At 43.0% G+C, this 25,729-nt stretch overlaps 1 protein-coding gene and 1 pseudogene across 3 annotated transcripts in view; both read right to left on the bottom strand.

The window, feature by feature from the left end:
• LOC139311670 (zinc finger protein 208-like) overlaps positions 1 to 13,996 on the bottom strand; it is a 41,801-nt pseudogene extending 27,805 nt beyond the window's left edge.
• Positions 13,997 to 18,662: 4,666 nt separating this feature from the next.
• The window catches only part of LOC139311597 (zinc finger protein 420-like), a 28,478-nt gene continuing 21,411 nt past the window's right edge, over positions 18,663 to 25,729 (bottom strand). Inside the window, exons 4-6 of one of the 3 annotated variants that reach the window (XM_070936063.1) lie at positions 23,635 to 23,764; positions 20,862 to 22,869; positions 20,174 to 20,696 (exon numbers count right to left, since the gene is read on the bottom strand). In XM_070936063.1, the coding sequence (XP_070792164.1) occupies positions 20,627 to 20,696; positions 20,862 to 22,869; positions 23,635 to 23,764 (2,208 nt within the window). In that variant the 3' untranslated portion in view covers positions 20,174 to 20,626. Of the gene's footprint in view, positions 19,008 to 20,173; positions 22,870 to 23,634; positions 23,765 to 25,729 lie in introns of those variants that run through there. The other 2 variants (XM_070936064.1, XM_070936060.1) reach the window with 2 other exon arrangements.

Here is a 25,729-nt window from a genome sequence, read left to right as displayed (position 1 = left end):
TCCAAGGACTCTGGTGGGTCTCCAGATGCCTTTTCCTTCACGGGACCATTTCTGGTGCTGCAGGACTGATCCCTGCAAGGGATTCCGCTCTTCTTCCCCCCCCCCAAGAGAAATTTTTGCCTGGCTTCCAGTTTCTGTATCTGAGATTGAAGGAAAAATAAACGCCAAGAATTAGAAAGTAGAACTTAACCACTGAACAACCTTCACCCAACCTTCCAGGAGTCCCAAGCGGCTCATCCCAGAGCAGGGCTGGGAAGGAGGCAGCTGGAGAGGCCGTCCCGCTTCTCTCCCGCTCCAGAGACAGGGAGCCTGGTGCGAATCCTGCCTCCTCCTCGCCCGGCTTCTCTCCCCTCCTGCTGGGCCTCCGCAAGGCAGACCCTCCCCTCCCCTCCCCTCCCTTGGGCTCTTTCCCGGATAAGGGTAAGGGAAGGGTGCCCCGGATCCCCCCGCCTTCCCGGCATCCCCGCTTCCCCCTGCATGGAGAGGGCGGCTGGGGATCATGGGACCAGGGAAGAGCCTCACCAGGGGCCCCGTCAGACTCTCCCGCAGCCTCTCCGCCTCCTGCGGAGCCCAAGGGGTTAAGGAGAACGAGTTCGGGGTCCTAGAGCGGCAAGCGTTTGTGATGTCCCTCCCGTCGCAGTCCGCTCTGGAAAGGCAGCTGTGACGTTCGTCCTCCAGGGGACCAATGGGGAACCGCCTGGCGCTCCCTTCTCTTAGCAGAGGGCGCCCCCTGGTGGATTAGGGGCAAAGTGCCAGGATTGTAGAAAGGGCGGGAAACAGGAGCGCGCCTGAGGAGAACGGACAATACAGGGATGATGAACATGGGAGTAGTGTAAAAAGCCCCTCACAATTCCTTCCTGTCCAAAAAAAGCTCCGTGGTCTCCAGAGGCAGCATTTTCTCCATCTTCCTCTCTTTCCTGTCCAGGAACCGTCTGTGGAGATGGAGAAAAATCTCTGGAGGATTTAAACTCGCTTCTCTCAGGAACAGCCACCCTGAAGGCTGGGCAGAGATCTCCAAAGGGTCCAAATCCTGTCAGAAACAGCCGGGCGGTCAGAAGAGGAGGACCAGGAGAATCTCTGGGAAACACAGCTTGTGTCTTGTGGTTGTTGAGAACTCTGGCCCCCTGTCAAGCAGGAACAGCCCAGCTTGGCGGCCGAGAGCAGTCCTGTCAGGAGGACGAAGAGCCCCCAAGAGTTGCTTGTGTCAGTGGCTGCAAGTGTGGTTGAAAGCAAGAACCAGGATTCACCCATCATCTGTACATTTTGCAAGGGAGCTAAATATAAATCCTGCAGTATCTTGCCACCACCGTGCAAAACCCAACACGGGCAATAGCAGCTGCATCTTCCTCCTTCCAAAATGTGCTATGATGTGATCAGAATAAGACCTGGCTTGACCTGCTCTTTCCCAAAGGGAGGGTGGCTGTTCTCTACGTTTCGCCACCTTCTGCAGTGCAAGGGGCAGCAGGTGAGTGCCACTTTTCGTTTTTGGGATGCTCACTGCTCGGTTGCAGCAACTGGGATTTTTGCGGGTGGCACTGGCAGCAGGCAGAGGCAGAGGCACAGGACCAGCCACTCTGTATACAGCAGCCACTGCAAGCACATTTAAGGCAGCTACTGCAAGCACACTTTCGGAGAGTCAGGTAGTGATGGTCAAGCCATGTTTTATTCAGATCACATCCTGACATGTTTAGGGAGAAGGTGCAGCTGCTATTACCCAGGATGTGATTGGGGATGTGATCTGAATAGCACCCGGTGTTGAAACACTTCCTGAAAAGAGGGCAACAAACAAACAGGGCACCCAGACCTGCGGTGCTTTTTGATTCAGGCGCTACTGCTAATTTGGAAGGAGAGGTTTTTACATTTGCACAATGTGTCTCCCAAGAGGTCTCGTGAAGAGGCAGGCAAACCCCTTGTCCTTAGCTTCTCACCCTGCTCTTTCTCCTCTGGTTCAGAACAGCCTAGCCCTCCATCCGGCAACTAATGATGAGAGGTTCACTCGCCTCTCCATGATAATTTTCAGGAGACACAGCATGCAAATCAAAACATAGCACTGTTCCCCCCTCCTCTCTCTCTCTCTCCTCTCCCTCCCTGGGAATTGCGGGGAAGAGGAAGGGCCATCAAGGGGACGCTGTGCCAAGACAAATCTGCAAGAAACAGACCCTTGCTTCCGTACCGGGTTCTCAAATCCGCAACCACTCTCCTTCCTACTTCCCCTTGCTTCTGAGGTGAAGAATGAAAAGCCCCATTGTTCCCAGCCGCTGTTCCATCGTCTGTCTTTGCTTGCGGAGTGTGTGCAGTGAAGCTGGAGAACCAGGTTGGATGACATGGGTCGAGTGGGCAGTGGCCATGGCGTGGTGCCACCCCTGCTTGACTACACCTTGCAGCGGCGGTGGTACCACCAACGGATGAAGACAGAGGTGCAGGGTTGATGGAGACATGTGATCCGGCCCACTGCACACCATGCAGCCGCCTGCCCCATCAGAACTGCAGGCAATCAAAAGGGCAGAGTAGGCAAGCGGCTGCGCACTGTGTCCACCAGATTGGATTGCATGCCTCCTCCAAACTGGTGTCGTTGCCGTGAGGCAAAGTGGTGGCGTAGAGATAGTGCCTTGCACCGATCCCGGTGCTCTCAACCCCACTATCCAACCTCATCCTCCAGTTCTATTGCACACTCCACATCGAAAGACAGATGTTGGTTTGGATCATGTGATTCATCCCACAACTCTGCCTCTTTTTGCTGCTTGGAGGGATTGGGCTACATGGGCTAAAGGTGCTTCTTAACACCGTTGGCCCCTGCAGGTGCAGTCACTGCCTCCTGTTCTGCCCATGCCCCTCCCCTACTCTCCACTGATGATGATGCAAAGTAGGGCTTACTTTGCAGATAGGGCTTAAGTTGCGAGCACCTTGAAAAATCATGCTAAGGCTTATTTTTAAGGTAGGTCTTATTTTGAGGAAAACACAGTAGTAAACACACCGTTAATTAATTTTCTTTAAGTTACTTTTATCTTTTTATCTAGCCTCTGGCACACCATAAAAAGATAAATATAATGCTAGAAAAATATATTTTGCCCATGCATTTTCTCAGCTTCTGTTCATTCTGGCCCCTTGTTTCAAAGACCAATTGTTCAACCTGAAACTTTTTGCACACAATCTAAATTGACACCTGTCATTACTCCATCACAACAGGTCTTGAACCGAAAAAGGTTCCCTGCTTCTGCATTCATATTGGTTGACTCAGATCTTAATTTGACACAGCAGACAGAAGTTGGATTGAGGGGCCCTTGGTGCACTCTGAGGTTGATTGCTGCACTGATGATGTTCCCTAGTTTGGGTAATGAAATGTCTGCAACAAAACAATCAAGCTCAGAGAGCACCAAGGACCCCTCATTTCAACCATGAGATACAAAATTCCTCCTTTATTGGCAGATTATTTTTGGTATCTTCATATCCCAGAGAAAGTTCCCATTCACATTTCTGTGTGTTTCATCGAAAAGGACTGAAGTAGTTTCCTAAAGCAATTCTTAATTTCACGTTAATTTGACCCCAATGATTTTCAAAGGTCTTGATCTTTTGATTGATCATTTGTAATGTTACACAGTGATTACAGTGGTTTTCATTCTGATTCTCTAGAGTATCCCTAATTTGGGACAAGGAAGGCAAGGAGGGAGGACAGGAGGGAGGGAGGAAGAAAGGAAGAGAGGGAGGGAGGGAAGGAGTCAGAACCATCATTAATTCAATGCCATTGTAATGTCAAATGGTTACGTAATAAATATATTATTGTAAATCAAGGACTGAGTTGGCCAGTAGGCTGGCTAGCTAGGGGAACTTAATATACATCCATATTTCTCTACTGCTGCTTTCCCTTAATAAAACTACTTGCTTCAACGCTCCATGTGTGGACAAAGGTTGGAAGAGACACATAGCTATGCATATTTCCATCCAGAACGCTAGAACTATTTTGAGTTCAAGCAGCACTTTTTTCACACAACTGTGTGAACAAACTTTCCATGGCACTGTAAAAATGATACCTGCAAAATGAGTAAAGAGTGTGACCAGGCAGCTGTGAAGGCAAACAAAATTCTGGGATACCTCACCAGATGTATCACCATCAAGAAAAGGTCCTAACCCACTACATAAGGCTTCAATCGGTTCCTAATTTGAATACTGTGTCCGGTTCTGCAGACCTTACTTTATAAAGGCATTGATAAAATTGTGCGAGTTCACAGATGGGCAACACGAGAATGTTCCCTATTTTGGGTAAGATCATCACAAAATTAGGAGAAAGAGCCCATGAGTTGCATTTTCTAATTCAGCTGTCAACCCTGAAATGAACCTAGCCGAAACTATCTTGGAGGCTTCAGAGATGCCAGACCAACAGTGGGAGGAGGGAAATAGTTAGATGGGGTTTTGTAGTCAAAACAATAAAGTTTTCCTGTGGGAACCAAGGGCATTCTCACAGGTGGCTGGCTAGAGCAGGGGCAAGTAACCAGGAAACTGGACAGGACATGGATTGGACATGATGACCAGTGACTTGTGGGGGAAAGGAAAGCTTATTTTTAACTAGGTGAAAACTGGGAAAATTCAGTCGGCTTCCATCAGTTGTGCCAATATAAAGTATCCAATAATCTGTTCTTTGAGGAAGCTGCCTGCCTCGGAGTTCTGCATTCCTTGGAACGCTGACATCAGCATCACTATAACCCCGTTCTCCTTATGATTTTGTTTTTCATTTATTATTTGCATTACATAATATGAAGCAGGATGAAAAGGCAGATTTTGACAATATGAAGCAAAGTAAGAAAAACTGAAACACTACTAAGGGATTAAGGAGTAATGCATTTCTGATTGCCACTCTGCTCTAGTGGATATACTCATCAGTGGGAGTTTCTTGCAATGATTGGGGAATCTCCACCACTTAAATATTGGCAGGCACACATCACTTTCAGGCCAAATGATAACCTTAATCTCCACTGATGCTCCTGTTTGCTTTAAAACGTCCTACTTAGCAAAAATGCACAAGAAAGGATTGAGGATTACAGAACTCGCTGTAAGGAGTATTCTTGTTAATTACAGGTTCTTCCCTCCATTAGTTCACATGCATTGTTTCTTGTCCTGCCCTCTGGTGCTTTGAGAAATAAATTGACCCCCTCCTCTTTGTGGCAGCCTCTCAAGTACTGGAACTATCATGCCACTCCTAATTCTTCTTTTCTCTAGACTCTAGCCGAACCCAAATCTTGCAACAGTTCTTCATCTGATTTTGGTTCTATGCCTCTAATATTTATACAACCAAAGATTATATTTGATTTTTTGGCTGTTGCTGCACACAGGTGACTCATATTTAATCGTCCATTTGGACTCCAAAGGTTCCTCTCACAGTTACTGTTTTTGAGCCACGTTTCCTGTAATCTGTTTTTCCCACCTGTTACATTTGTTCCCGGAGGCTGAAGATGAGTGAAAGAAAAACATCCACGGATAGCAGAATCAACAGCAATTTTATCGAGCATCAGACTGCTCAGTTTCTTAGTTTCTCAGTTCTTACCTACTATACGTATTATTTCATTATTGGTTAACAAATCTCCAAGGTACAGTAATTGATTAGTAATTACATCATTGGTTTTCATGTGAATATGCACGTATGCAGAAACAATGAAAGCAGCAAATGTTACAGGTTATACTTTGTTTCATCCTGTGTCCTTGTACATGCTGGGAACACTGCTCACTGAGATTTGCTGAAGTTTGCAATTACGCGTAACCGCAGTTCCAGAAAACCATACAGATGAACAAAATAATAACCCTATACCACCCAGGTGTAAAATCTTACATTTCTCTGCATTAAATTTCACTTGATTGGATTCAACCATGTCTCATTGGATCAGAAAGGCACAATAGATGTACACATAAAAATCTATAGACATGGTGGGTCAGAGGTTAGAATGCAGTACTACAGGGCTAATTGCCCATAGCCGGGAGTTTGATCTGACCGGCTCATGGTTGAGTCAGCCTTTCATCCTTTTGAGGACGGTAAAATGAGGACCCAGATTCCTGGGGACAATATGCTGCCTTTGTGAACTGCTCAAAGGCCGCTATAAAGCTTTGTGGACTGGTATGTAATTCTAAAGTAGAATTGCTACAAACTTTCTCCTGAGTGTGGATCCTTTTATGAGAAGATAGATGATGATTCTGAGCAAAGGTCTTTCCACATTCCATGCATTTATATGGTTTCTCTCCTGTGTGGATTCTGCTATGAGACGTAAGAGCACTGCTCGTAATAAACGTCTTTCCACACTCCATGCATTTATATGGTTTCTCTCCTGTGTGGATTCTGCTATGAGAAGTAAGAGAACTGCTCTTAGTATACATCTTTCCACACTCCATGCATTTATATGGTTTCTCTCCTGTGTGGATTCCGCTATGAGAAGTAAGAGCACTGCTCGTAATAAACGTCTTTCCACACACCATGCATTTAAATGGCTTCTCCCCAGTGTGGATCATCTTATGGGAAATAAGATTACCTCTTTGAGCAAAGGTCTTTCCACACTCCATGCATTTATACGGCTTCTCCCCTGTGTGGATCATCTTATGGGAAATAAGATTACTTCTTTGAGCAAAAGTCTTTCCACACTCCATGCATTTATATGGTTTCTCCCCTGTGTGTATCATCATATGGGAAATAAGATGACCTCTTCGAGGAAAAGTCTTTTCACACACCATGCATTTATATGGTTTCTCCCCCGTGTGGGTCTTTTTATGAGAAGCAAGATAACTATGTTGACCAAAGGTCTTTCCACACTCCATGCATTTGTACGGCTTCTCCCCTGTGTGGATCATCTTATGGGAAATAAGATTACTTCTCTGAGCAAAAGTCTTTCCACACTCCATGCATTTATATGGCTTCTCACCTGTGTGTATCATCATATGGGAAATAAGATGACCTCTTCGAGGAAAAGTCTTTTCACACTCCATGCATTTATATGGTTTCTCCCCCGTATGGGTCTTTTTATGAGAAGCAAGATAACTATGTTGACCAAAGGTCTTTCCACACTCCATGCATTTGTACGGCTTCTCCCGTGTGTGGATCATCTTATGGGAAATAAGATTACTTCTTCGAGGAAAGGTCTTTCCACACTCCATGCATTTATACGGCTTCTCCCCTGTGTGGATCATTTTATGGGAAATAAGATTACCTATTTGAGCAAAAGTCTTTCCACACTCCATGCATTTATATGGCTTCTCACCTGTGTGTATCATCATATGGGAAATAAGATGACCTCTTCGAGGAAAAGTCTTTTCACACTCCATGCATTTATATGGCTTCTCCTCCGTGTGGATCTTTTTATGAGAAGCAAGATAACTACGTTGAGCAAAGGTCTTTCCACATTCCATGCATTTGTACGGCTTCTCCCCTGTGTGGATCATCTTATGGGAAATAAGATGACTTCTTTGAGGAAAAGTCTTTTCACACTCCATGCATTTATATGGTTTCTCCCCTGTGTGGATCTTTTTATGAGAAGCAAGATAACTACGTTGAGCAAAGGTCTTTCCACACTCCATGCATTTATATGGCTTCTCCCCTGTGTGGATCATTTTATGGGATTTCAGATTACCTCTTTGAGCAAAGGTCTTTCCACATTCCATGCATTTAAATGGCTTTTCCCCTGTGTGGATCATTTTATGAGAAGTAAGAGCACTGCGTTTCGCAAATGTCTTTCCACACTCCATGCATTTATATGGTTTCTCCCCCATGTGGGTCTTTTTATGAGAAGCAAGATAACTATGTTGAGCAAAGGTCTTTCCACACTCCATGCATTTGTACGGCTTCTCCTGTGTGTGGATCATCTTATGGGAAATAAGATGACTTCTTCGAGCAAAGGTCTTTCCACACTCCATGCATTTATACGGCTTCTCCCCTGTGTGGATCATCTTATGGGAAATAAGATTACCTATTTGAGCAAAAGTCTTTCCACACTCCATGCATTTATATGGCTTCTCACCTGTGTGTATCATCATATGGGAAATAAGATGACCTCTTTGAGGAAAAGTCTTTTCACACTCCATGCATTTATATGGTTTCTCTCCTGTGTGGATCTTTTTATGAGAAGCAAGATAACTACGTTGAGCAAAGGTCTTTCCACACTCCATACATTTATACAGCTTCTCCCCTGTGTGGATCATCTTATGGGATTTCAGATTACCTCTTTGAGCAAAGGTCTTTCCACATTCCATGCATTTAAATGGCTTTTCCCCTGTGTGGATCATCTTATGAGAAGTAAGAGCACTGCATTGCGCAAATGTCTTTCCACACTCCATGCATTTATATGGTTTCTCTCCTGTTGCCTGGAGGGATTGGGCTGCATGGGCTACAGCTGCTTCTAAACACTGTTTCTCTACAGTGTGAATCCTTTCATGGGATGTAAGATTCCTGCTTGTTCTAAAATATTTTCCGGATTCCAAACATTTATAAGGCTCCTTTTTTGTGTGAATCACTTTTTGAGATGTAAGGAAGTTATTTCCAAGAGAAAATATCAATGTCCCATTGTAATTTTGCCTGTTGTGTCTTATAGCATCTTTTCCTTTGTTTTGTGTTAAATGGTGTTCGTTTACTTGTAATTTATCTTTGATTAGCTTCACACTTTCCCCAATACATTTTTTCCTTATTTTCTCTTGTTGGGCAAGAAAGTCTTGCATCGGAGCATCAGTGGGAGATGAGCTTTCCTGATTCCAATTATTTGACTGGTTTCTCTCATGGCTTTCGAATTCCATTCGAATTCCAAAGTTCTCCATTTCATCTTTAGCACTGATCACTTGGAACAGTCCATAGGAATCTTGATTCTCCTGCCCACTATTACCTTCAAAGGAAAAGAGAAATGAAAATGATAACACGGTTAGAGAAAAAGATCAAAATGTAGAAAGTCAATGAATATTCTTCTGAATTTTTCCAAAATTCCATTATGTTGTATTCTGTATTCTTACAGTGGTTTGATATAGACAAGATAATTTCTATATTCATGGGTCACGAAAGTTTTGAAAATATCTAGAAAATATCTTTCTTTACAATCTATATATATATATAAAAGCAAAAACCACTCACGCATTAATCATGAAATCTCTAGAACCGTAATGCCTACAAACTTGAAATTTTCCTTGTATGCTCCTGTTGCCTTCTAGGTGCTCATTAAGAAAAGATTTTTTGAAATGACCATCAGAGCATTTGTATTTTCTATATTATGATAACACACTCTGATGCTAATTAGATATTCTATTCCCCCTCCCAACTTGAAAATAACTGAGGGAGAGAAGGGGAGAGGAGAGGCATCTGTGAGGCTAGCCTGAGGGAGGGAAGGGGAGAGGAAAGGCCAATCGTAACTACTCATTAATTTTCAAACTCTACGTGTTGATTTATCAAGCCCGATCTCACTCAAAGTCAGTTTTCAATTAAGGAATAATAAGGGGAACCACCCAAGAAGGAATTAGGAAAAAACTTAAGATTTATTGGGGTGGGTTAATTTCAGCAGAGACCTGTGAGAACTGAAACAATTTTGAAACAAGCTTTCTTCCCCTGTGTAGCTTGGAGCAGCTGCTCCATGGCGTCTGTCTGGCAGGCAAGACTCCCGCTTGGCCCATTCCTTGATCCCAGTGATGAGATTTGGGGCATAATCCTTTGCTTGAAGCCTCCCATTGTTTTGTAAATGCTCTTTGTGCCGAGACTGGAAAGGTTGGGAGGCTCAAAAAAGGCTATTCCACTCCTCAAAAGTCTCATTGGTTTGCAAGGGCTCTTTGGCCAGATCTGGTACAAGCCTTAGTTAGCAGAGAACAGAGGCCTAAACTACTTTAGTGCCAGATCACATAGGTTCAGTAGTGCAAGCTCTCATTCTACTGATCCCATGCTATAGTACTTTAGGCCTGAGTTTTCTACAAACTGAGGACTGCACAAGATAGAATAGAATAGAATAAGAGTTGGAAGGGACCTTGGAGGTCTTCTATTCCAAGCCCATGCTTAGGTAGGAAACCCTATACCATTTCAGACAAATGGTTATCCAATCTCTTCATAAAAACTTCAAACATCCAAAACAAACACAGAACCATCCAACCATACACCGAAAGAAAGAGAACCCAGCCACAGCATCCATGTGCGCAGCCATCTCTTTGAGTGATTCTTTTCTCCTTGATTAGTTTCTACCCATTGCTTCTTCTCCTACCCTCATGTGCTTTGGAGAATAACTAGACTCCCACTTCTTCTTGGTGGCAGCCTCTGAAATATTGGAACACTGTTATCACGTCATCCCTACTCCTTCTTTTCATCAAACTAGACATACCTGTTCCAGCAACCGTTCTTTATATGTTTTAGCCTCCAGTCCTCTAATCCTCTTGGTTGCTCTTCTCTGCGCTCTTTCTAGAGTCTCAACATCTTTTTTTACATTGTGGAGACCAAAACTGGATGCAGTATTACAAGTGTGGCCTAACCAAGGCATTATAAAGTGGTCTTAACACTTCAATTGATCTTGATTCTATTCTTCTGTTTATGTAGCCTAGAACTGTGTTGGCTTTTTTTGGCAGCTGCAGCACACTGCTGGCTCATATTTAAATGGTTGTCCACTAGGACTCCAAGATCCCTCTCACAGTTACCACTATTGAGCCAGGTACCACATATACAGTACCTGTGCGTTTTGTTTTTCTTACCTAAATGTAGAACCTTACTTTTTTCACCATTGAATTTCATTTTGTTAGATAGCGCCCAATGTTCAAGTCTGTCAAGATCCTTCTGTATCCTAAGCCTATTTTCCAGAGTGTTGGCTATTCCTGCTAGTTTGGTGTCATCTGCAAATTTGATGATTTCCCTATCTATCCCCTCGCCCAAATCATTGATGAAGATGTTGAAGAGTACTGGGCCTAAAACAGAGCCTTGGGCTACCCCACTGCATACTTCCCTCCATGTAGATGCAGTTCCATTGAGGACTACATGTTGCGTGTGGTTGGTTAGTCAGTTACGAATCCATCTGGTGGTGATCGGGGCAAAAGTCTTTGAAAAAAAAGAATCCTTTGGCCCCAGATCTTGCGCAGCCCTCAGTTAGCAGAGAACATAGGTCTTACGTACTATAGTGTAAGGTCACACGAGATCAGTAGTGCAAGATTTCTCACTACTTTAGCCCTATGTTTTCTGCAAATGTACCAAAGCAGGCAAAGGAACCGATGGCTCGCTACATCATCACAGGGTAAGTCTTGGCAGGGTGGGGTGGGAGAATAGGTAGGGCGAATGTTGCAGCACCTCTGCTGTCATTCGTAAGTGTGGACAGCCGTAGTGATGCGACATTCGTAATTTTAGGACTGAGTCTAAAGTATTGAGGGAGGAAAATCATAATTTTGAATGATCGCTAAGTGAATTGTCGTAATTAGGGGATTACCTATACCCTAGGATACACTGAGTGACACTGCACAAGGCCTTTGTTCTTGAATTAGGAGAATGCTCTTCTATGGCCTGACCATGAAAATTCTGTTCTGACAAATGACAATTTGAAGAGGTTTTGGGAGTAACAATTTTGGGAGGTTTCAGAGGACAAATGACAACACATCCCTCTCACATGACCTCCAGGGGACAGATAAAAGCACACCCCACTTAATATGGAATAGGTTTTATCAATAGTTAGAGATAAGAGGTACAAATTAGATGAAGAAAGAGCATTGTTCTGTATAAATTAAGCATGAACATTGTTTATAACTGTAAGTATGCTAATATAATCAATAGGATTACAAATAAGCTAACAATTATAAATATGGTTAGTATCATTCTGTTGTACTACTACTATTGCTATCAGTATATATGTTACTATTTTTCTTTTTTCTTTTTGTAAAATGTATGCCCAGAAAATACACTCTATTCAAAATGTTTATATATAAATTTTTAAAAAAACTTTACTCAAAAAAAAAAGCACACCCCATTCTTTTCTGCCTCGTAAATTCAAATAGAAATGGAAAAATACAGATAAGAAATGGCACAGAAAGAAGCTAAGCAAAGAAACGTTGACTCTTTCCTTCCTTGGAGTACCAGAAGGCCAGATCCTTTCCTTCTCCCTCCCAGGAAATAATATTGGATTAGTGATTTTTTAATAAAAAAAACTAACGATAATCTGTCTTCTTGAACCCTCTGATTGGGGACTAGAAAACTTACCCAGAGAGACCACATTCCTATGATTTTCAAGCATGACTTCCAAATGCAGCGCTTTTTGGTCAGGATTCAGCTGAGACCACTCCTCCTCAGAGAAATACACAGCCACCTCCTCGAAGGACACAAGACTGTCCTAAACATGGAAAAAAGAACAGAACAGGAGGAATTGCAATATCTGTTCATCTTAATCAATGATTTAGACAAGACGAAAGAAGGGGAATTCCTCAGATTTGAAGACAAGACTAAATTGACAGGAATACCAACACTCCAGAATGTAAGCTCGAGATATAGAAGTATCGACAGATTGGGCCCCATCTAACAAAATGAAAATCAATGGTGAGAAATAGAAGGTGCTACATTTAGGAAATAAAAACTAAACCCACAGGAATAGAATAGGTGATACCTGGCTCAACAGTAGAAAGTGCAACAGAGATCTTGGAGTCCTAGTATTTAGTTATTTTTCATTAGTCTTGATACATTTATTCCTATTAGTTGAAGGACTTGTTAAAAAATTACTTCTTGTGAATTCATAGTTGGAAGAGTACCTAGCAGAACTAGTTAACCAGTGGTCTTTAAAAAACATTTCCTAAACAGAATCTGAGGGTAGAAATGACAAACCATTGTATCCAATAATACTCCACAGAAGAAGCTATGCTGGTTGAGAGCAACTTGAACCTGCTATTATGCTGTCCATGTCACACAGGAACACAAAAATTACCCAGTCTAAACAAGGGAGAGAAATAGAAAGAGAGACAACTCTGCATACCTGCTTCACTTCCTGAAGGAAAGGAGAATAGAAATCTAATAACTTTTCTCTTTCTTACTTGATTTGGAAGTTCAATCACAGTTTGAGCTCCGTCGTAAAAAACAGAAAACTTCATTCTTTGTTTCTCTGCAAGGAATAAATAATTTCAAAATGCATATTCAACAAAATAAGAGGAGGTATACTACAGAAGAGAAGAAGGTAAGACAGACGGGATCTCTCTGGGAAATCGGAGGATATTTGATTACCTCCTGAAGTGTCCTGACTTTGATCTTCCCCAGGGATCCTCCTGAAAAATAGCTCCTGAGGGGGATTTGATGGATTCGTCTTTCGCTCAGGATCTCTAATCTCCACAGTGCAGCACTTCAAATAGGAGGAAGTAAAAATAAGCAGAATTAATGTACATCACATGAAGTAAAGTGAAATCTTATATTTGGAACACAATCTCAAAGCACTCAACATCCATCAGTGAGGTTGCATGAGAAAAAAATGGAACAATGTCTTACAAGAATTGTGGGACATCTCCACATATTATGAATGTCAGAGAAGTTTGGGAAGGTGGGGTGAAATATTCAAACACATTCTTTATTCCCTTCTGGGCTCCCTAGATTAAAATGTCTCACCTGCAACTTGATCTGCTCTTTCTTCTCCTCCACCTGGCTCAGAAGGAAGCCTTCCGCCAGGGCCACCGCCTGGGAGCTGGTCTCTGCTCCACATTCCCGCACCCAGCCCTCCATCTCTGGGGGCAGAAGGAACAGGAGCTGCTCCAGAACCACCAGGTCCAGCATCTGGGCTTTGGTGAGCTTTTCTGGTCTCAGCCATCGCCTACAAAAGTCATGGAGTCGGCTGCAAAGTCCTCGGGGACCCTCAGCCTCCTGGTATTGGATGAAGTTCCAGGGCTGAACTTCTGAAGAGAAGATGGTTTCCTCCTCCAGGATCTCCTGCCCAGTCCTTGTCCAGAGCTTCCCCCACTTCCCAGGCTGAGCAGCTGAAGGGCCTTTTCCGCTTCCCTCCTTTCCAAAAGGTTGTGTCTCCATCCTTTCTCTGTCCTGCAGAGCAACTCCAAATGGCTCCAAGGACTCTGGTGGGTCTCCAGATGCTTTTTCCTTCACGGGACCATTTCTGGGGCTGCAGGACTGATCCCCCCCAAGGGATTCCGCTCTTTTTTCCCCTCCAAGAGAAACTTTTGCCTGGCTTCGAGTTTCTGTATCTGAGATTGAAGGAAAAATAAACGCCAAGAATTAGAAAGTAGAACTTAACCACTGAACAACCTTCACCCAACCTTCCAGGAGTCCCAAGCGGCTCATCCAAGAGAAGGGCTGGGAAGGAGGCAGCTGGAGAGGCCGTCCCGCTTCTCTCCCCCTCCGGAGACAGGGAGCCTGGTGCGAATCCTGCCTTCTCCTCGCCCGGCTTCTCTCCTCTCCTGCTGGGCCTCCGCAAGGCCGACCCTCCCCTCCCCTCCCTTGGGCTCTTCTCCAGACAAGGGTAAGGGAAGAGCCACCCCAGATCCCCGCCGCCTTCCTGGCAGCTGCTCCGGAGCTCCATCCCCGCCTGTTGTTTCCATGGAGAGGGCAGCTGGGGAGCATGGGACCCGGGGTGGAAGCCGGAGGGGGGGGCCGGGCGTGGGTCTCTCCCTCCTCCGCCTCCCTTTGCCCGGGAAGAGCCCCCAACTCACCCGGGTCACGTCTGGATCTCCCCCCGCCAGACTCTCCCGCAGCCTGTCCGCCTCCTGCGGAGCCCCAGGGGTTAAGGAGAGCGAGTGCGGCATCCTAGAACGTCAAGCGTTTATGATGTCACTTCCTTCGCAACCTCCTCTGGAGAGTCTCCCTGGACGTTCGCCCATTGGGCAACCGCCTGAAATTACCTTCTCTTTGTCCGAGCGCGCCCCCTTGTGGATTTGGTGCGAAGTGCCAGGATCTTAGAAAGCGCGGGAAAGAGGAGCGCGTCTGAGAGGAAGGGAGAGGGCAGGGACGATGGTCATGGGAGTAGAGGGAAAGGCCACTCTCAGTGCCTCCCTGCCCAAGAAAAACTTTGTGTTTTCCAGTGGGAGCAATTTCTCCATCTCTTCCTGTCCAGGAACCGTCTGTGGAGATGGAGAAAAATCTCTCTGGATGATTTGAACTCATTTCCCTCAAGAACAGCCACCCTCAAGGCTGGGCAGAGATTGGAGGAGGCCTCAAAAAGGTCCAAATCCTGTCAGAAACAGACCTACTGTCAGAAGAGAAGGACCAGGAGAATCTCTAGGAAACAGAGCTTTTGTCTTGCGGTTGTTGAGGGTTCCTGCCCAAAGGGGAGGAAGATGGGACACAGGCAGGGAAGCCACAGTGAGGAAAATTGAGATTTATATTTCAGTATCTATGGAGATTCTCAGTCATTCAGGTCATGGTTGTCCCAAAGGTGCTTTTTCAAGAGACAACTGAACTTTCTGGGTTTTTTTAAAAGATGTTTCACTTCTCATCCAAGAAGTTTCTTCAGTTCTGATTGGATGGTGAGGAATGAAATTTATTTCAGTATATACAGATGCCCTTCTCAAATTCTTAGGTCTGGGTGCCTAAGAATAATAGGATACACCGAGTGGCAACTCCTAACAATAAGAATAATCTTGAATTATTATGATCTTTTTGAAGATCAACATAGAGAAAAAGTTTAAACTGGCCGACGTTTCAAAAATTTCACCTCAAAACAAGGCTCCTTGGTGGAGAAATGAAGGGAGAATAAATGGTGACACGCCTGTGACCAGAGAAAAGGTAGAATTTCCAAATGATGGAAGGAAAAAAGGGAAAATTGGATATAAAGTTCAAATATCATGAGTAAAAAAAAAAAAGTATGTTTTACTTAGGAACTGAATAAGGAATAATGTCAGGGAGTATGAGTAGGAAATTTAAGACCCTTGGAGAATTTAAGACAACTGGGGATACCTTTAGATCAGGGGTGTCAAAACTGGTGGCCTGCAGGTTGGATATGTCACACGCAGGCCACGCCCACCCCAGCTCTGTTAAGGCAAAAAAGGTCGTGATGCTTCAGGTGAGATCAATGTGATGCAGAAAGTTTGACATCCGTGCTATAGATCATTAATAAACAAAAACAGGACATATAAATTTTGTTATTGTTAAAAATATAAACTGTTCTTAAGAGATTTGTCTGCATTAGGGGTGTTATGCAAAAGAAAAATAAATTTAGCTACAATTACCAAAACACAAAATTTAGATGAAGGAAAATTAGTGGTTAAAAATCCATTTTTAAAGGAGTTAACTTTTTTATGTTTTTAACCCACTTATTATTCATTCTTCAGTTTAACCCAGAATCAGCCATCAGCAATTTTTGAATTAAGTTTCAAACCAGCATGAAACTTTGAAAACCTGAGATTTCCCCCTCTCCAAAATCCTTCCAAAAATTTTTGTTAAATAATTTTTAATACAAGCAGAATTTTATACATACAGTCAGGTCCATAAATATTGGGACATCGACACAATTCTAACATCTTTGGCTCTATACACCACCACAATGGAGTTGGAATGAAACAAACACAATGTGCTTTAACTGCAGACTGTCAGCTTTAATTTAAGGGTATGTACATCCAACTCAGGTGAACGGTGTAGGACTTACAGCAGTTTGCATATGTGCCTCCCACTTGTTAAGGGACCAAAAGTAATGGGACAGAATAATAATCATAAATCAAACTTTCCCTTCTTAATATTTGGTTGCAAATCCTTTGCAGTCAATCACAGCCTGAAGTCTGGAATGCATAGACATCACCAGACGCTGGGTTTCATCCCTGGTGATGCTCTGCCAGGCCTCTACTGCAACTGTCTTCAGTTCCTGCTTGTTCTTGGGGCATTTTCCCTTCAGTTTTGTCTTCAGCAAGTGAAATGCATGCTCAATGGGATTCAGGTCAGGTGATTGACTTGGCCATTGCATAACATTCCACTTCTGTCCATTCAAAAACTCTTTGGTTGTTTTTGCAGTATGCTTTGGGTCATTGTCCATCTGCACTGTGAAGCGCTATCCAATGAGTTCTGCAGCATTTGGCTGAATGTGAGCAGATAATATTGCCCGAAACACTTCAGAATTCATCCTGCTGCTTTTGTCAGCAGTCACATCATCAATAAATACAAGAGAACCAGTTCCATTGGCAGCCATACATGCCCACGCCATGACACTACCACCACCATGCTTCACTGATAAGGTGGTATGCTTAGGATCATGAGCAGTTCCTTTCCTTCTCCATACTCTTCTCTTCCCATCACTCTGGTTCAAGTTGATCTTGGTCTCATCTGTCCATAGGATCTTGTTCCAGAACTGTGAAGGCTTTGTTAGATGTTGTTTGGCAAACTCTAATCTGGCCTTCCTGTTTTTGAGGCTCACCAATGGTTTACATCTTGTGGTGAACCCTCTGTATTCACTCTGGTGAAGTCTTCTCTTGATTGTTGACTTTGACACACATACACCTACCTCCTGGAGAGTGTTCTTGATCTGGCCAACTGTTGTGAAGGGTGTTTTCTTCACCAGGGGAAGAATTCTTCGGTCATCCACCACACTTGTTTTCCGTGGTCTCTCGGGTCTTTTGGTGTTGCTGAGCTCACCGGTGCATTCCTTCTTTTTGAGAATGTTTCAAACAGTTGTTTTGGCCACGCCTAATGTTCTTGCTATCTCTCTGATGGGTTTGTTTTGTTTCTTCAGCCTAATGATGGCTTGCTTCACTGATAGTGACAGCTCTTTGGATCTCATTTTGAGAGTTGACAGCAACAGATTCCAAATGCAAATAGCACACTTGAAATGAACTCTGGGCCTTTTATCTGCACATTGTAATTGGGGTAATGAGGGAATATCACACACCTGGCCATGGAACAGCTGAGAAGCCAATTGTCCCATTACTTTTGGTCCCTTAACAAGAGGGAGGCACATATACAAACTGCTGTAAGTCCTACACCGTTCACCCGAGTTGGATGTACATACCCTCAAATTAAAGCTGACAGTCTGCAGTTAAAGCACATGGTGTTTGTTTCATTCCAACTCCATTGTGGTGGTGTATAGAGCCAAAGATGTTAGAATTGTGTCGATGTCCCAATATTTATGGACCTGACTGTATCTAGCAAGTAAATGCACCATTGATATTTAATTAATTTTATTTAAATTGTTAGCTTTCTTTAACCCTTGTCATATCATGGGAAGGGGGGAAAGGGGGCTCTAATACTTGAAATCTTGCCCATGCATTTGGGTTTTTTTCTCCGTTATCCTGGCTTTTTGTGAAAGAAATTCTTCACCCTGAAGTTTTTTATACATACATATATACATACGTACATATACTCTACATCATGAGAGGCCTTTTGACTGAAAAATGTTCCATTCATACTGGTTGACTGAGATATGATTTTTTCTCTCATCGCATGGATGCAAATTGGATTATTGGGGGGGGGGTTATCCTCATATTCTCTAGGTCTAGGGGGAGATCCTGTTGTCATTTCTGAGTAGTTTTTGTTACTGTCAGATTATTTTATTTTGGTTTCAACAGATTTCCAAAGAATTTCCTTCTTCCTTCATTGTTTGCAATGCCAGCACAATGGAGTCATTTTCATTTTCATTCTCCTGAATATCCCTAACTTGAGATGAAATAAAGAAAGAAAAAGGAGATAAATGTAAATTTAAAAAAAAATATTTTCTCTTATTTATATTAAATATTGTGTCAGGGTTCCAAGTAATACCCCCAACAAAAGAAAATTCTGAAGCTTAAGTTTCCTCAAAGTTACATTTTATTAGAAATGTCATATTGGCACATCTGGGAAAACCCAAATCTGAAAATGTCCAGGTTTTCCCCACCCAAAGAAAAGTTCAAGTCCCTGCCCAACACTCACACGTCTATCACATGGTCCAATCAAATATTGTTCCAACTGGCGATGCCTCCCAATTTCAGCCTTCCAGTACAGGGCAAGATGTCCTTGACCTCGAGAAAGGAATATTATGACTATATATCACCCACGCTCCATACAACCCCCACTTCCAATTTCCTACAGTAGTAAACGTGGCAGGTCTGAAGGCTAATACAAAAGATGGCTGACAGGCCACCACCCCTGGTCAGAAAAGCATGTCCTGAAATGAGAGTAGCATAGTAGTTAATAATGCAGTCTATTAACCACCTCTCTACCCCCAGGGGGGCCCTTTGGCTTATCAGGGATTTTATCATGGAATTGCTTTACTAGCCTATCTGCTTTGACATTCCAGCTCTTAATCCAGGTAGCTTTAGACAAAGGTAACCTTTCCAATGTATTAAATATTGTAATCTACCTCTATACAGTCTAGAGTCTTCTTTTTTTACTTCATAATGGGTTTCCCCTTGCACTACAATAGGCTTGGGGGGGGGAGAGGTGTGCCTGAACTTGAGGTCTTAACCAGGGGTGAAATCTAAAATTTTTTGCTACCGGTTCTGTGCGTGTGGCTTAATTAGTGGTAAGGTGACTGGGAGGGCATGGCTTGTTGGTCAGGTGGGCATGGCCTAGTCAATGTCACTTCTTTGCCCCTTTTTAACCTAAAAAACACAACACAACACAATTGGCTCACCTAGAATATAAAAGCAGCTGTGCTAGACCCAAAATGGCCCCTGCAACAAGCAGGAACCTCAAACAGCCACAAAAAGCCCAAAAAAACCAACTTTCACACTTTACACGCACAAAATTCCACATACAGCTTTGTGAGATTTTGTGTGTTTGTGTAGTTAGAGTGAAACACTACAGAAACACTAAATTTCAGAAAGCTGCACAAATATTATTTTATTTTATTTTTATATAAAAGCAGCTAAATTTAAAACTTCCTAAACTTTAAATGGCTAGGTCTAAAAAAAGAACAACTAAAAAAAACCCCAATTAAGTATTTTTTTAAAGCTCCCAAAGGGAAAAAAAACTTACCCAATAGAACAGGGGTCTCCAACCTTGGCAACTTTAAGACTTGTAGACTTCAACTCCCAGAATTTCTCAGCCAGCTTTGCTTTGGTGGCTGAGGAATTCTGGGAGTTGAAGTCCACAACTCCCTGCCTGCTTGATTGCAGGCAGGGAGATTCAGTTGCTTGCTGATGCAATGGATTGCAGGGACTACAGCAAGGCGTTGCGACCAGTAGCTAAGATAAGCAAGTTGAGGGGGGGAGGGGGAGGGATTTTTGCTACCGATTAGCAGGCAACTCAGCTGAGATTGTCAGAGCTTGGATCGTCAGAGCCATTTAAAAGAAAAAAAAGGCTCTGATGATTGCGCGGCTCAGCTGGGCCACCAAAACTGTCTCCTGGCCAAATGCAGGGTTTTTAAGAATCCGAAATGGCCAGCCAGCTTGGAGTCATATCTGTGCAGTACTACTTCCAGCTTCAAGCTGGCGGGGACATATAACCAACTGAATCAAGTTCAGAGAGCACCAAAGACCCATACATTACAATTGTTAAGCAAATCAATGGATTCCTATCATAGTTTTTCATTACCTCATGTGACCACAGGATATGTAATCTCCCCCATGTTACCATGAATGTTGCAGTTGGCTTATTGTGATGCAAAATATAACATAAATCACATCATGTGATTGTAGGGGTATGTACCACCACTGGAATACATGGGCTGGGTTATAAATAGCTTTTGGGGACTGCACAATAATTTTGAACAGTCTTTAAGTGAATGGTCATAAGATGAGGACTACCTCTATATGTAAATAGGAAATGCATACATTTAGACAATTAAATGTAGAATTTACATGAGTTCTCACCCAAATGGATCTGTCTTTTACAAATTAGAGCATTCCTCCTGAAGCTCCTTCTATGTGCCACACTTTTATATAGTTTCTCTTCTGTGTGGATCCTTTTATGGGAAGTAAGATCACTGCTAGTAGTAAAGGTCTTTCCACACTCCATGCACTTATATGGCTTCTCCCCTGTGTGGATCCTTTTATGGGAAGTAAGATGACTACTATTAGTAAAACTCTTTCCACATTCTACACATTTATATGGCTTCTCTCCAGTGTGGATCCTTTTGTGGGAAGTAAGATCACTACTAGTGGTAAAACTTTTTCCACATTCCATACATTTATAAGGCTTCTCCCCTGTGTGGATCCTTTTATGGGAAGTAAGGGAACCACTATGACTGAAGCTCTTTCCACACTCCACACATTTGTACGGCTTCTCCCCTGTATGGATCCTTTTATGTCTCATAAGGGATGCGTTTTCACTGAAGCTCTTTCCACATTGTCTGCAATTATATGGTTTCTCCCCTGTGTGGATCCTTTTATGGGAAGTAAGGTGGCTGCTAACAGTAAAACCCATTCCACACACCAAGCACTTATATGGTTTCTCTCCTGTATGGATCCTGTTATGATAAGTAAGGGAACCACTATGACTGAAGCTTTTTCCACACTCTCTGCATTTATACGGCTTCTCCCCTCTGTGCATCCTTTCATGGGAACTAAGGTTACCCTGTTGGGTGAAGCTCTTCCCACATTTTCCACATTTGTATGGCTTCTCCCCTGTGTGGATCCTTTTATGTCTCATAAGGGATACATTGTCATACAAGCCCTTTCCACATTCCATGCATTGATATGGCTTTTCCCCCGTGTGGATTCGTTTATGGGAAGTAAGTTGACTACTCTGAGTAAAAGTCTTTCCACAGTCCAAACATTTATAAGGTTTCTCCCCTGCGTGGATCCTGTTGTGGTAAGTAAGGGAGACACTGTGGCTGTAGCTCTTTCCACACTCTCTGCATTTGTATGGCTTCTCCCCTGTATGAATCCTTTTATGGGAAGTAAGATGACTGCTTTGAGTAAAAGATTTTCCACACTCCATGCATTTATATGGCTTCTCTCCTGCATGGATCCTTTCATGTTTCATAAGGGATGCATTTTCACAGAAGCTCTTCCCACATTCTTTGCACTTATACGGCCTCTCTCCCGTGTGGGTCCTTTTATGCGAAATAAGTTGACTGCTATGAGTAAAGGTCTTATCACACTCCTTGCATTTATATGGCTTCACTCCCGTGTGGGTCCTTTTATGAGGAATAAGTTGACTGCTATGAGGAAAGGTCTTCCCACACTCCAGGCATTTATATGGCTTCTCTCCTGTATGGATCCTTTTATGAGATGTAAAGGAACAGCTGTCACTGAAACTATTTCCACACTCCGTACATTTACATTGTTTCTTCCCTGTGTGGACCCTTTTATGAGAACTAAGATGACTGCTATTAGCAAAACTCTTTCCACATTCCACGCATTTATATGGTTTCTCCCCTGTATGGATCCTATTATGGTAAGTAAGGGAAACAATATGTCTGAAGCTCTTTCCACACTCCTTGCATGTATGTGGTTTCTCTCCTGTGTGAATCCTTTTATGGGAAGTAAGTTGACTGTTATTGGTAAAGTCCTTTCCACATTCCAGACATTTGTATGGCTTTTCCCCTGTATGAATCCTTTTATGTCTCATAAAGGATGTGTTTTCACAGAAGCTCTTTCCACACTCCATGCATTTATATGGCTTCTTCCCTGTGTGGATCCTTTTATGGATAGTAAGATTTCTGTGTTGACCGAATGCCTTTCCACGGTCCATGCATTTGTATGGTTTCTCTTCTGTGTGGGTGTTTTTATGAGATGTAAGGGACCCATTTAAATAAGAAAAAGTAAAAGTCCAATTGTCGTTTTTTCCAAGATCTCTGGATACATGATCTCCTTTGGTTTGGGTTGGATAATGTTGATTTACATCAAATTTATCTTGAATTAACTTCACACTTTTCCCAATGTAGCTTTTCTTTATTTTTCCTTGTTGGGCAACAAAGTCTTGTATGGGGACATCAATGGAAGATGTGCTTTCTTGATTCCAATCATTTGACTGGTTTCTCTCATGTCTTTCTTTTTTCATTTGAATTGGAAACGTTCTGTCTCCAGCATTGATCACTTGAAAAAGTTCACAGGAATCTTTATTCTCCTGCCCATTATTACCTTCAGAAGAAAAGAGAAATGAAAATGATAGCAAGGTTAGGGAAAGAGATCGATCTGTAGGAACTCATAAAAAATTCCTTCTGAAATTTTGCTCTGTGTCAATATTTTAAACGTTCAAATGTCATCTTCTCTTAGTTAAGGAAAAATCAGGAGAAACATCCATGGAGGTATCAGGAGAAAACCTAACATTTACTGGAGGGGGTTAATTCCAGCACAGACTGAGTAATAAATCTGTCGAAGGTCCTTTTCTTCCTACCCAAAACATGTTCCCTGTGTTATTCTATTTTTCTCTTGCCAAAAATCACATAGTTGCAGAGAAAAACATGTAGAGCTCTTGTATTAGCACCCAAATAACATGTCTGTAATGGGAAAATGGAACCATTTCACCTTTAAGCCCAAGGCTCAGAATAGAAATGAAACAGAACAAATGTCAGATGAAGAAATGACAGTCTTTCATAGCACAGATACAGAAGCATCTAAGCCAAAAAAGCTGAAATGTGATGGAGTTCAGCATCTCATCATAGCAAGCAGTTTATTTCTCACTGGTATATTGAAATAGAAATTGGGGGGGGGGGAAATCAGCAGATGCATCAAAGCAGAGATCCATTGGCCACTTTTCTTCTTCAGAGCAGGAGAAGGCCAAATCTTTTCCCTCCCAGGCCAGGAGATAACATCTGCATGGAGATTTTTAATGAAGAATTCTGATGGTGTTTACCTATAGAATGTCTTCCCAAATTCTCTGATTGGAGAGTAGCAAACTCTTACCCAAAGAGGCCACGTTCCTATGATTTTCCAGCATGACTTCCCAATGCAGTGCTTTTTGGTCAGCATCCAGCTGAGACCACTCCTCTTCGGAGAAATACACAGCCACCTCCTCAAAGGATACAAGGTGTTCCTGAACAATGAAAAGAAGAAAACAGGCCCAGCCGAATTCGCACAATATTTCCTAAATAATCCCAAGCAAAGATATGAATTAAGTTAAATGTTTGCTTGGGTGTATTCCAAACTTCAGGTGAGAAAATGGACAGACCCAAAACCTTTAATTAAACAAATATTGATTCTGCAGGGCTTTATTTACTTATTATGGAATTTATTTGCTGCCCATCTTGTGTCAAACAACTCAGGGCAGTTTACAGGAAAAATACAGCATAAATAAATGCAGTATTGCAAGGATAATGCTGCCGACTGCGAGCAGTTCGATTCACTGGCTCAAGATTGACTCAGCCTTCCATCCTTCTGAGGTCAGTAAAATGAGGACCTCAGATTGTTGGGGGCAATATGCTGACTCTGTAAACTCCTTAGAGAGGGCTGTGAAGCACTAAGCACTCCTTAGAGAGGGCTGTGAAGCAGTATATAGGTCTAAATGCTATTACTGCTATTGCTATAAAAAGATTCAAAAACATTTAAAAATGTTAATGATTTTATCTTATCTCCTTTGTCATTTTATATCTAACAAGAGGAGAAGGAGGAAGCCAATACACAAAGGGCGGGGAATGGGGTTTAGCTTTTAATTAGTCAACCATCTCCAGTATGAAACTCCCCCACTGGGACTCCAAACTGCTGGCAGAGACAGATCTTAAGCCTCTTATGAAAGTAAGGAAGGTGGGAGAGAATCTCACTTCAGAGGGTAAGAAGGACTTCAATGCCATTCAGTGAAAGGAATCTCGGTTTTCTTTTTGATTGCTTGATCTACCATATTTTTTGGAGTATAAAACGCTCTGGACTATAAGACGCAGCTACCTTTTTTGGGGAGGAAAACAAGAAGAAAAAAAATCTGCTTCTTCTTCTGCCTCTCAGCAATTTGCCTCCTTGCAGCAAACAGCCTATTTCAGTTTCATTTTCAGCACATCCTGATTAGCACAAGAAAAAAAAAATCTGTCTCTGCCTCCCAGCAATTTGCCTCCTTGCAACAAGCAGCAAACAGCCCATTTCAGCTTCAGCACAGCCTGATTAGCACAAGCAGCTGATTGTCGGTTGGATTGGCCTCCCGACCATCAGCTATTTCAGGCTGCAGGGATTGTCATAGCCTATTGCCACCTCCGTGCGCCCCATTTTCCACCCGTTTTGGGTGGCAGGGCAGAAAATGGGGTGCACAGAGGCGGCAATAGGCTATGGCAGTCCCTGCAGCCTGAAACAGCTAATGGTCGGGAGGCCAATTCAACCGACAATCAGCTGCTTGTGCTAATCAGGCTGTGCTGAAACTGAAACTGAAACAGGCTGTTTGCTGTTTGCTGCAAGGCGGCAAATTGCTGGGAGGTAGAGGCCAAAGGGTGGGGGTGGGTGGGGCTACATTTGGTGTATAAGACGCACCCACATTTTCACCCTCTTTTAGGGGGGAAAAAGTGTGTCTTATACTCCAAAAAATACGGTATGTCTGTCTGCCCACCTCCCTCCCGATCTCTTTCCCTCCCTCCCTCCCTCCCTCCCTTCCTTCCTCCCTCCCTCCATCATCAAAAGTCTCTCAGCAACTGACTCCAATACTTCCTGTCTATGCAGAAGAAAATTGGGGGAGGAGATTCTTTCTAGCATTCCAGCAAAAAGCTTATGGTGACCCAAAAGGAATAATCCTGTCCATTCTCAAAAGTGCTGGGAGAGACAGCTAGGGATTTGGGTGGATGCCATCAATATCTAGAGAAATACTGTTTCTGCTTCTACCCAGAATATAAGAAACCAATTGCAAGTAGTACAAGCCATTGGCTGAACTGGGGGTGTGGGGGGGGGAGAGAAATCTCCTGGGAATGACATTTCTTAGGCTTTGCAAAGCTGCTTTCTTTGGTTATAATATCCAGGCACAAATCAGAGGATTAGAAATTACTTTGCAAGCCAAAAGTATCTTGACTAGGTGCCAAAAAAGCCAACA

The sequence above is a fragment of the Pituophis catenifer genome, unplaced genomic scaffold, assembly GCF_029215685.1.
Source record: "Pituophis catenifer annectens isolate HBS135680 unplaced genomic scaffold, rPitCat1.0.hap2 SCAF_2, whole genome shotgun sequence".
Classification (NCBI taxonomy): Eukaryota; Metazoa; Chordata; class Lepidosauria; order Squamata; family Colubridae; genus Pituophis; species Pituophis catenifer.
This window is presented reverse-complemented; position numbering and strand designations above follow the sequence as displayed.